The sequence below is a fragment of the Nilaparvata lugens genome, chromosome 1 (genome assembly GCF_014356525.2).
Source record: "Nilaparvata lugens isolate BPH chromosome 1, ASM1435652v1, whole genome shotgun sequence".
NCBI classification, from domain to species: Eukaryota; Metazoa; Arthropoda; class Insecta; order Hemiptera; family Delphacidae; genus Nilaparvata; species Nilaparvata lugens.
Window position 1 is genome coordinate 56,630,299 of NC_052504.1, and position 13,359 is coordinate 56,643,657.

General features: G+C 36.6%; 1 protein-coding gene across 1 annotated transcript in view; it reads right to left on the reverse strand.

Annotated features, from left to right (window-relative positions):
• The window catches only part of LOC111058826 (transmembrane protein 135), a 35,088-nt gene extending 22,581 nt beyond the window's left edge, over positions 1-12,507 (reverse strand). The window contains exon 1 of the mRNA XM_022346399.2: positions 12,188-12,507. Within this exon, the coding sequence (XP_022202091.1) occupies positions 12,188-12,340 (153 nt within the window). The 5' untranslated portion in view covers positions 12,341-12,507. The remainder of the gene's footprint in view (positions 1-12,187) is intronic.
• Positions 12,508-13,359: the final 852 nt, after the last annotated feature.

The window sequence follows — 13,359 nt, forward strand, 5'->3', positions numbered from 1 at the left end:
ATTTCATCAGATGAACGAGATACAACAATTACAACAACCAAGCTTCTATGACCAAGTTAAATTGTCCAAGTTTTAAATATAAGATATCTTTTCATCTTGTTTCAATCTTTATTCAGAGGCTGTTGATTGAGTTGAATTATTATGAAAAATAAAAAATGAATGTTTAAATTTTGGGTATAACTTTTAAATGGTGATTTTATCCATGTTTAGAGAGAGTCTGAGTGGATACATCTTTCCACAATCTCTCCTCATTTTGATTTTTCCAAATATATTATCTTATCAAAAAATGAGGATGATTTGAATGCCTTTTTGAACATAATCGCAAAATTTTTTAATACGTGGTTATTGTTGCTTTATTATTGGAAATAATGGAGTTTTAGGAAAAGAATTTTTTAATTAATGGGCATAAAACTATTTGAAAACTTATTTAATCAGAAGAAGAAAGAAACTGAGATGATCCTTTTTTAAATTTTACTGTTAAAAAAACTTCTATAGGCCTATACTAATATTGATACGACAATCTTTTACAAGCTTAGTTGTTCAAGATCGTTTTTTCTCCAATTCATAATAAATTTGTAGGATATCTTATATTTTAAAATAAGATTCTTGTTTTTTTCACAACTTTTAGAATCCATTATTCTCTGAGCCCATTTCGATGTTTATTTTGGTGAGTTTGTTACTTTGATTAATAACATTTTGAACACATCGCTACCTCAGTGCAACAGTGAGACATCTCTGATTTTGGTGTTTTGAGGTTATGATGGTGTTCAAGTATATTGCAGTTGAAGATTTCAGTGCAATAGTGGGTTTTGTGATAGCTCGTCTAGTTAATTAAATAGGGAAGATATCCTGGTGTAACACTCCATTGATTTTTCATTTTATTTCAGGTTAAAAGTGGGATATCTGTTGTCTCAGTGTTGCTCTTGTACTCCTCTGTACTTTTTCTTAGAGTAGAAAGTGGGATATCTGTTGTCTCAGTATTGCTCTAGTATTCCTTTGTAGTTTTTCTCAGAGTAAAAAGTGGGATATCTGTTGTCTTAGTGTTGCTCCGTGCTTTTTCTCAAAATATAGTATGGGATATCTGCTGTTTCAGTGTTGCTCTAATTATTCCTCTGTGTGATGGTGCTTTTCCTCAGATGTCCCACAGCTGTTTTTGAATTATAAAGCAGTTTTTCATTCTGCTTTATGCAAGGAGGTTAGGTTTTATGATGAATCTTGTCGTGAACCATACAGTTTCTTGTCCAGAGCACGTTATTTCATCAATTGAGCAATTAGTTGACTATGTTTTCTTCTAGAACATTGAGAATAATGAGAAATTGTAAAAAATTGGCAGACGGAACAAAAATAGAACTAATGAAAGGTAAGTTCATTGATCAAAGTTCTACTTCTTGTCGATGTTACAAAAAACTTTACTTAACCTAGCATACACTGTTGATGACATAAACCAATTTTAAGGTACTAATTAAAATTAACCTTTTTTCAAGTTCTATATAGGCTAATATTATTGACGTTTTGTATGTGTATGGCTTATTTGTGGGGAGTTCCGAAGAAGTTCCACAGCCAACATAGTACAAAGTTTAATATTGCTCATGGTTTTCCTTATTATATTCACTTTGATTGAAACCTTTATAAAGTTTATGATTTTACAAAATCGAAAACACGAAATAAAAACACTAATATTATGAAACCTTATTATGTATGGCAACACAAAAAAATGTTACATTCCACTAACAAATTTCAACTCATTACACTACTGGAGCAGATTAGGCTATTATTATGGCCTCTACTACTCACGTTATCAACCGTACAGTACTGTTCCATTTATAAAAATTTCTGAATTAAAGAGTACAACTTTTATTTTATTTTTCAGATGGTGAAATCAGACCTGGAGAGTCAAAACAATATGATGGTGACAATTCTACTGGAACCCTGATTACAAGACCTATACAAACTGAACAACTCCATACTTTTCCAATTGGTAAGCAGTGGATGAATATTTTTGTATTGATGCTTTTAATTCTATGTAATATATAGAAGACACTCTTAATACTCTATTAACCTAACAAAATTTCATACACATATGGTACTAAAAGCAGACTATATATGGTCTCTACTGGTCACATTATCAACAGTAGCCTACTGTTCCATCTATCTAAAAAATTAAAGAGTTTTAATCTTATTCAATTTACAGAAGATGAAATCAGACCTGGAGTGTCAACACAACATGATGGTGACAATACTACCAAAATCCTGATTACAAGACCTATACGAAGTGAATTCATCCAGAGTGAATCAGACAACTTGACTGAACAACTCCACACGTTTCCAATTGGTAAGCAGTGGATAAATATTATTGTATTGTTACTTTTAAGTCAATGTTATAAATGGGAAACACTTTTAATACTGTATTCACCAAGCAATGTTTCATTCACATGCTGAAGCAGATTATGTGTCCTTAACACACATTATCAACAGTACTGTTCCATCTAACTACTGAATTAAAAGAGTATCCTTCTCATTCTATGTTTCAGATGATGATATAAGTCCTGTAGTGTCAATGCAAGTGCATGATGGTGACAATAATTCTACCGAAACCCTGATCACAAGACCTATACAAATTGAATTCATCCAGAGTGAATCAGACAACCAGACTGAACAACTCCACACATTTCCAATTGGTAAGCAGTGGATAAATATTATTGTATTGTTACTTCTAAGTCAATGTTATAAATGGGAAACACTCTTATTTCTGTATTCACCTAACAATGTTTCATTCACATACTGAAGCAGATTAAGTTATGTGTCCTTAACTCACATTATCAACAGTACTGTTCCATCTAACTACTGAATTAAAAGAGTATCCTTCTCATTCTATGTTTCAGATGATGATATAAGTCCTGTAGTGTCAATGCAAGTGCATGATGGTGACAATAATTCTACCGAAACCCTGATCACAAGACCTATACAAATTGAATTCATCCAGAGTGAATCAGACAACCAGACTGAACAACTCCACACATTTCCAATTGGTAAGCAGTGGATAAATATTATTGTATTGTTACTTCTAAGTCAATGTTATAAATGGGAAACACTCTTATTTCTGTATTCACCTAACAATGTTTCATTCACATACTGAAGCAGATTAAGTTATGTGTCCTTAACTCACATTATCAACAGTACTGTTCCATCTAACTACTGAATTAAAAGAGTATCCTTCTCATTCTATGTTTCAGATGATGATATAAGTCCTGTAGTGTCAATGCAAGTGCATGATGGTGACAATAATTCTACCGAAACCCTGATCACAAGACCTATACAAATTGAATTCATCCAGAGTGAATCAGACAACCAGACTGAACAACTCCACACATTTCCAATTGGTAAGCAGTGGATAAATATTATTGTATTGTTACTTCTAAGTCAATGTTATAATGGGAAACACTCTTATTTCTGTATTCACCTAACAATGTTTCATTCACATACTGAAGCAGATTAAGTTATGTGTCCTTAACTCACATTATCAACAGTACTGTTCCATCTAACTACTGAATTAAAAGAGTATCCTTCTCATTCTATGTTTCAGATGGTGATATAAGTCCTGTAGTGTCAATGCAACATGATGGTGACAATAATTCTACCGAAACCCTGATCACAAGACCTATACAAATTGAATTCATCCAGAGTGAATCAGACAACCAGACTGAACAACTCCACACATTTCCAATTGGTAAGCAGTGGATAAATATTATTGTATTGTTACTTTTAAGTCAATGTTATAAATGGGAAACACTCTTAATACTGTATTCACCTAACAATGTTTCATTCACATACTGAATCAGATTATGTGTCCTTAACTCACATTATCAACAGTACTGTTCCATCTAACTACTGAATTAAAAGAGTATCCTTCTCATTCTATGTTTCAGATGGTGATATATGTCCTGTAGTGTCAACACAACATGATGGTGACAATTCTACTGAAACCAGAATCACGAGACCTGTCCTTGACCATGACTACAGTATGAGAAGTTCTGACCTAGAGCACTTTGATAGTACAGACTACTACTCAGATTTTCATGACAGCGATAAAGATCCTGAGTTTTTCCCAGACTCAGATTCTGATTCAAATTACAGTGTTGAAAATCAATTGCCTTTTCAATTGGATTCTGAACAAACAGATCAGAATGTAATAATTGAAAATGTTGATTCTGATAAAACAGATCAGAATGTGATAATTGAAAATGTTGATTCTGAGAAAACAGATCAGAATCCAATTGAAAAGGCAATTGACTCTGGTAAGCAGGTGACTCGAAAGCGTGTTAGAAATGAAGACAACTGGGCACGTAATTTGAAGAAAAAGAAAGTCAACACTGGTGCATGTTATGTATCAAGACTAGGTAAACTCCATGAAGAAAAAAAACTAGGTCTACCATGTACTGAAAAATGTATTTTCAAGTGTAATTTGAAATTCTCCAATGCTTTGAGAAGGGAAATGTTTGATAAATTTTACATACTTGGTGACATTACTCGAAAAAGAGACTACATTTCAAAACTCATTCTTTTCAACAATGATGATGTACGCTCAAAAACCGCTCGTAAATGCAATGCAATGTTCCACTTTGAAATTGATAATGAGAGAGTGCGTGTTTGTAAAAGAATGTTTCGATCAACATTTGCTATTTCAAATAATTTCATATCTACTGTTTTGAAAAAAAGTGATGCAAATGGTTTCACAGGAGAAGATTGCAGGGGAAAGCATGGGAAACAAACAAAAACTGATGAGACATTGATTGAATCAGTATTCAAACACATCAATAGTTTCCCTCGCATTGAGTCCCACTATTGCAGGGCAAGAACCAAGAAGGAGTACTTGGAGGGTAGTTTGAACTTATCAATGATGTACCGCCTTTATGTAGAAGAGAACAAAACAAAAGGCTTGAAATATGTCAAAAAGCACTTGTATGAATCTATTTTCAATACAAAATTCAATATCAGTTTTTTTAAACCAAAGAAAGATTTGTGTGGAAAATGTGAGGAGTTCAAACTAATGAGTGAGGAAGATAAGATGGAAAAAGAAGATCTCCAGAAGAAGCATCGAGAAGAAGTTACACTGTCAAGACTTGAAAAAGATAAAGATAAAAGAGAATGTACAAATAATGAAGATCATCTGTTGGCAGTATATGACTTACAGGCAGTATTTCAGTTACCACAGGGGAAAGCATCCCTATTTTACTACAAATCCAAATTGAATGCTTATAACTTCACTGTAGCCGATATTTCAAAGAAAGATAGTTCCAAAAGAAATGGTTTTTGTTATTTATGGCATGAGGGCATTGCTAACCGTGGTGGTGTAGAAATTGCAAGCTGTGTTTACGAATTCATAAAAGATAACTGTAGAAATAAAAAGAGAATAATATTCTACAGTGATAATACTGTTTCACAAAATAAAAATAGGTATATCTTTGCAATGTACCTATTTTGTATTCAAACAATGCAAATTGAAACCATAACTCATAAGTACCTGATTGTCGGCCACACTGAGAATGAAGCAGACAACATCCATTCGTGTATTGAGAGAGAAGAGCAAAGAGTTTTGAAGAGTGGGCCCATTTTCATTCCCAGTGAAGTATCAATGCTTGTCAAGACTTCCAGAAAGACAGGGGAACCCTATCATGTAAAAGAAATGGAAACCTCGGACTTTCATGACTGGAAGAAGATGTCTGAAGATCTTGGTAAAAACTTTTCTATCAACACAGATGATGAGAAATGTTCCTGGAATGATGTGAAAATAGTTGAAGTGAGGAAAAGTAATGAATATTCTCTTTTTTATAAATCATCTTATAAAGATGAGAGTTTCAAAGAAATTGACTTAAAAAGAAAAACAAGGAGAAGCACAAAGGAGATTGTTCTGCAAAAAGCTTACTCCGAAGCACCTGCTATAACAGAAAATAAAAAAAAAGATTTAATTTCATTGTGTTCGGCTAATCTCATCCCTAGAGCACATCATCAATTCTTCTTCAATTTGAAAAGCACAAAGAAGGTCTTACCATCTGCCAACAGTGGTGATGAAACATAGGTAATGAAAAAGACAAAGACGTAATAATAAAAGAAAGATTTATAAAGATTTCTTTTATTTGATGTAATAATTATTGTAATAAATTTGAAATATTAACTTCAACACAGTTCTACTACTCACAATTTTGCTGCTTGTCGGACGTGTTTCGGAGCACTAGGGAAGACTACTTCTTGTACGCTGAAGGTGTAGCTCAGTGCCCCAAAACGCATCCGACAAGAACAAAATCATGAGTACCTACTGTTGTCAAAGTGTTAATCAATAAAGTAAACTTATTATGATCACTATAGTCTGATCGCACAAAGATTTTACTCAGGCAAGATGGAAGAAGTACTCCAGTTCGGTTCGTATTGGTTCAAAAGTTATAAATTTGGTCTCAAATTGTAGTAGGCCTACAGAATATTTTCTACAATTTGAGACCAAATTTATAATTCTTGAACCAATACAAACCGAACTGGAGTATGTAGGATACTTCTTCCATCTTGCCCGAGTAAAATCTTTGTGTGCAGACTATATCAATCTTTTCTATTGAGAATTGAGTCAAAACACAATAATGTTATTTCATATTTTCAAAATGTTCTAAGTAACATTGAAATTTTTCTTTTTCTGGCTCGAAATTTTAGAAAGAATTTAGAGAAACGATAGGAGTAGCAATAGGAGAAGTAATAGAAGTAGCTATCGAATCTAATTTTTGTAACAGAGCTGCAATTAAAATATTTTGTTGTTGTCTCTGTAGTTCTTGTTGTTGTTCTAATAGCGTCTTGATAATATTATTGTAATTGATTTGAATCCATAATGTAATTTGAATTTTGAAAAGATTTTGAATAGGCCCACCGTACACTTACTTTTTGTTGAAGTTGAATTTGAAAATTTTGAAGTTGAAATTGAAAACTTATTTCTGAAGATTCATGTTTGAATTTGTATTTGTATTTCCTTTTCTTATATCCTCGTCGCCAATTGTTGTAATATTGAATTATAAATAGTATTGAAATGAAGACATTGAAATAATTATTTTTGAACGTTGTATTGAAAGAGAATGAACATAAATGAATGTAATAAATAAATTATTTGAATAAATTATTTATTACATTCATTCATGTTCATTCTCTTTCAATACAACGTTCATAAATATTTCAATGTCTTCATTTCAATTCTATTGATTTATAATTCAAGATTACAACAAAGTAAACGAATTAATAACAAGATTGAATCAGAACCTATCACCATGGTAACCAGTCATCATTTAGGGATATGACAGAAAATGAGTGTTGTAAACAGAAATAAAAATAATATAATTTTTTACATTGGCTTCATTATTATAATTATTTCACCCTTAAATTACCAGTAGCTTACTCAGTGAGGCCCAAATTGTCCTGAATAAGCTAGTATTGTATTTCATTTTTCTAGTGATGGTCCTAATTTTTCAAATAGTATTATTGAGAAAAAATCGTGTAGTTATATTGATAGTGTCGGAAGGAAGAAATATAGTAGTGTATCAAACCAAAATCAGGAAAAAAGTGGAAAATATGATGCTGTACTGTGCACGGGTGAGGTGAATGGTCTTAAAACTACTAAGCATGATAGAGTATCTAAGGATTCTAATTCCTCAAACGAGAGTAATTTTATTTTTCTCTCCCGTATTTCTTTGAGTGAAACTGGCGACACTGTTAAATCTTTCTTAGCTGAAAGAAAAATTGAAGTATCCCAATGTATTGAACTTAACACCAAATTCAACTCGTATAAGTCATTCAAAATTGAGGTGTCTTCTGAATCTTTGGAGAAACTACTGGATGCTACATTCTGGCCTTCTGGAGCTCTTGTGCGCCGATTCATACCACATCGAAATCGTGTTAATTCCCGTGTTTTTTTAGGGAAAACGAGCCTCAACCATTACTCAGGCATGTAAACAATAATATTCAAAAGAATATTGAATTGATTGTGGGTCACTGGAATGCCCAGAGCGTGCGTAACAAACAAGGCTTGCTTTCATTGTTTGTAGAAAATGAAAAACTTGACGTATTGTGTTTAAATGAACACTTTTTGACTTCTTCTGAGATTGACTTCTACATGAAGATATCTGACCTTGTACTTGCTACAATTTTTTGTAGATCATTGACGAGATGTGGGGGCTCTGCCCTATATGTTCGAAGTGACCTTGACTATAATGTTATTGATGTAACTGCCTTTTGTTATGAACTTGACCTTGAAGTGGTAGCCATTTCAGTGACTGAATGTCATGTTATTATTGTTTCTATGTATCACTCTCCTAGTGGGAATTTTGTGCATTTCTGTGAACTTTTTGAACGTTTATTAATGTTTTTGACCAAGCATTATGATTTTGAGATATTGATTGCGGGTGATTTTAATGTTGATTTTATTAGTGATACTCCAAGAACTAGAGCTGTTGTTGAAATTTTGAAATGTTATGGACTGTATACTACCTGCACTGAGCCTACTAGAGGTTTGGCCTGCCTTGACAATGTTGCAGTTAGTCTTCAACCTGAAAATTGCAGTACAAATGTAATTGAGCTACATGGGGATGACCACTCTGCTTTGAGGACTTCTTGCATTATCCCAGCTGCGATCGAGTTATGTGCCACACCCTCTTCTACTTGGCATGCTGACTATATATTTCGAGCAAGGCCTGTGCACGAATCTGCACTTGAAGGCTTCAAAGATTTATTGGCCAGTGTGTCATGGAATGATGTTTTTCTTTCTTCGGGACGTACTGGATTGTTTGCAGCTTTCTTTGACTTTTTCCGTGACAAATTTAATTTTTTCTTTCCCGAAATTGTCAAGCCTCGCCGCCCTCATGCACTGAAGAGGAGACCTAGACATCTGGATGGTCACAAGGAGTGGTACACCGATGATCTGGCCAGACTTAGGGGAATCTTGCTCGCCCTCAAGAACAGATGTGAGGATGGTGACGCCGACACCTCGGCTAGGTATAGAAAATTCAAACAATTTTACAAGAGGAGGATCGAGCTGGCTAAGAGGTTGGCTACCGAGCGACGAATTGAGGATGCACCCAATCAATGCAAGGCTGCCTGGGACGTGATCAATACAAACAGATCCATGCCACGTAAAAGTATTGACTTTGCAAGCCCAGATGACTTCAATGGGTTCTTTGTGGGTTCGGTTCAGGACATAGTGGGAGACCTGCCTGATGCTGCCATTGATCCCATTGCTTTGTTGGAGGGAAGAGTCCAGCCGAGCCAGAAGCATCTCTCCTTTTTCCGCCCCACCACACCAGCAGCCTTGAGGAAAATTATACGTTCCTTCAAGCCCTCTAAAAGCCCAGATGTGTTTGGCATGTCTGTGAGCATGCTTCGTGATGTTGTGGATGCTGTTGCAGTTCCTCTCTGTGCATCTGTCAACGAGTGTTTGAGGTCTGGAAAATTTCCTGATTTCTTGAAAACTTCAAGGACTGTCCCGGTCTTCAAGAAGGGTGATCGTGAGAGCCTTCGTAGCTTCAGGCCCATCTCCATTACCCCTGTCTTTGGCAAGGTGATCGAGGCGGTGATCAAGCCACAGCTGGAGGCTTTCTTTGAGGAAAATGGCCTGTTCTCTGACATGCAATTTGGCTTTCGAGTTGGGAGATCAACAGTGGGTGCAGTTGACCATGTAGCTGAGCGGATTGACGCGGCCTTTGAGGATGGTGAGTCTCTTGCTCTTGCTCTTTGTGATCTGAGCCGAGCCTTTGACTGCGTGGACCATGGCATACTCCTTAGAAAGCTGAGCTTTTATGGTCTTAGAGACTCTGCCCTTTCCATCTTGGGCTCTTACCTTTCTGGAAGGACTCAGCTTGTCTCCCTCAGTGGTGCGGACTCCCGGACACTTCCGGTAGCTTTTGGTGTTCCTCAGGGATCAGTGCTGGGGCCTACACTGTTCCTTGTCATGATAAATGACCTCGACGACCACGGTTCCTCTCTGATGTTCGCGGATGATGCATCTCTACTGTCATCGGGTGCTGAGCTTGAGCGGGTCTTGGAGGCATCTGCGGAGCATCTTCGATCTGCCACTTCATGGTTCCTGGCAAATCGATTCCAGCTGAATGAGGACAAGACCCAAAGGATCATCTGCAGCTTGTCACGTGAGCCGCGTGACCCTCAGAATCCAGTGAAGCTGCTGGGTTTTGTCTTGGACAGCAGACTCAGCTGGAACAGTCATATACAGCAAGTAACCAGTCGACTCTCCCGCATTTGCTTTTTGCTGCTCAAGATGAGGGGCCTGGTGACTGAGAAGTACCTGATAATGATGTATCACGCGCTCTTCCATTGCCACATTACCTATGGCTTGCTTCTGTGGGGTCATTCGGCGGGGGCTGCTGATGTGCTGAGACTGCAAAAGAGGGCTATAAGAATTATAACAGGCAGCGATCATCTTGCCCACTGCAAGCCCATCTTTGCTCGCCTTGGTGTGCTGACGGTCTTCAGCCATTACATCCTCCTGTGCTTGATGTATGTCAAGAGGATACAGCATACTCTGGCTGCCCGAAGTGACGTTCACAACCACAACACCAGGCGCTGCGAGCTGCTGGATGTCCCTAGGAGACGTCTTCACCGTTCACAGGCCAGCTTTAGAGTTTCTGCACTGAAATTCTTCAACAAGCTGCCTCCTGGTGTAAAGCAGTTGGATGAAGCCGCCTTCAAGAGAGCCGTCAGGAAGCTGCTTTGTGATAAATCATATTATAGTGTAAATGAATTTATGAGTGATGATCTGAACTTTTTTTAAAAAGTGATCACTGTTTTACCTGCCATCTGAATAGTTTTCGTGTTGTTGTGTATGTTGAAATCGAACTCTATGACGCCATCGATCCCACTAATGTGGGTAATGGATGAAGCAGAAGGTATTAAAGGAATGGTTTCAAGGTTGACCAAAAACAAGGGTCTCATGCCACTCAACACTCCTATAATCAACACCACCATTCTTATGGAGTAGCCTGGGTTAAGCCTGCGCAGATCTATTAATAGGTCTTGATATTTTTCCTGTTTTTCCTCCTCCTTGCTGACAATGTTGCCTTCAGCAGGCGCTGAGAACTCAATTGAATACATTTTCTTTGCCACTATGTCTAAGACGAAAACATCAGGCTTTGTGGCTCTTAAAAGCTTGGTGGTGGAGAATGAGTAATTCCAATACACTCGGCACCGTTCATTCCCCACAACAGACTCATCTCCCCTGGGGCATAAGGAAGGCATCACTGGTGTATTTTATACCATTTGAGTGTCTAAGATGCTTGACCATCCCAACCTGGGTCCCGATTCCCAGGAGGTTCGACAAGCGATTTCTGACACAACGACTCCTCACATCCATGAGGTGAGCAACATGCTATGTCGTGATCCACAAATCGTTCGCTCTGAGCAGACAGAGTGAGCTCACTGCTTTCTGCATTTGGCTTACCAGTGAGCACTTTTTTCACAAGCAGACACTATTTTCTAATTTGAAAGTAGCGATGGGCAAACCCCTCCAAGACAACCAATTACGAGCACGGTCAATTTAACAGAGTAGCCTGGGTACAGTTTGCGTAGTTCCCCAAAAAGCTCCTGATAATTGGTCCGTTTGTTCTCCTCCTTTGTATTCAGCTGGTGCTGAGAATTCAATGACAAATATTGCCTTTGCTAAATCCTGGAGGACGATATCAGGTATGATGAAGGCCTTGTTACTATACTATAGTCTCATTTATTTCTATCCTCACCTTATTAGAAATACAAGTCTCAGTTTGTCACTACGGCTCATTCCCAGTACTCTGATTTTTAGTAAGTTCAGACTTAGGCTACTTATATTAATCTATCGTTTTTGTAAAATTTAATTTCTTTGCCTGATGATTCGAGTAGCGATGACAATCTAGTTCCAGGGTTGATATAAATTCAAGATTATATTTTATACAACCTACTATAAACTTAAATGTTATGCAGGTAGAGTAAAATGATGATTCATGCAATTATTATTAACCTATTTGTCAAGCGTTGTTCTGAGTAGAAACGTATAAATTACACTCAAGCATCGTGAGACAAACCGGGTCATAATAAACAACCGTACAATAACTTTACAGTTGGAAAAATTCTTAACCTAATTGCAAACAAAAATACAAATATGGAATTTGAAATGACATACCAGATATGCAGTTGTATTTATCCTCAATGCATCTTGAAAGGCAAAAAGGAACAACTCCGCCCAAGCATCGCTACATGATTGAGTCCAAGGATGAACATAGCTAGCACAATTGACATCAATTGTTTTTAATTTGAATTTGCTTATTAATGTCATGATTTCATCGGATAGGTTTTAAAATATTTATAGTTGATATTGAAAACTATATAGAATATTTAGTAAAACAAACACAAATTACGGGAACAACTAAAATCAAACACAATCGGGTTTACGTTTACCAGCTGAGAGGCTGTCTGACACTCTGACTATGAACATAACCTCGCAATTCAATCTTTAGATCAGAAACCACTCTCAGTCTCAGTCAGCACCGTATCGCGCATGCGTTAGTAACGGTTTTTTCCTGTTCCATTCAGTCAGTTCTTTGAATGTAACGTTCTCTGTGATGATGGCTACCGGGCACTGTAAGGCTACTTTCACACGATACACAGAGAAGAGACGATAGGAGACGTGCAACTTGAGCACTGAACAGTGTTCACGTTTTTTTGTCGAAGTACATTGAGTCAAATTGTGTCTTTCACATGGTGACCCCTAGCCAGGAACCTCGTTTTGTCACGTCTTTTCCCCTCGAGGCAAGCAGAAATCGGCTTGCATCGGGATACTAGCGGACAAATTGTCGCTTTCACATGGTGATTCTATGTCTCTCCGGTCACCACTTTTTCTCAAAAACTATCTTTCTTGAAAATGAAGATAGAAAGATTCGGATTTGGATTCAGCGACCCCAAATTCTTTAAAGCGTAAGTCCCGTTTCTGAAAATATCCGAAAACAAGGAAGTTATGGCTGTTTTTAATAAAGCTTTCTATTATCATATAATTATACGGTAAAAACGAACAGGTACTGTACTATACAGTACGTATGTACTGTAGCTATTATAATACAACTTACACTGTATTCATGTAGGAAATTTGGTAGGATATTTATCTTGATTTCTGAAAATACCCCAAAATAAGGGAGTAAGATAACTTTGAAAAACCAAAGTTCTCCTGCCAATTGAAGAAACATTAAAAATTAGTCTAAGACATAATTATTATGTCTTGGACTAAAAACGTGTAACAAATATCAGATCACTATTCAAGCTATCAAGCTTTTCATAAATTCATCTGCCTCCTCATGGCAG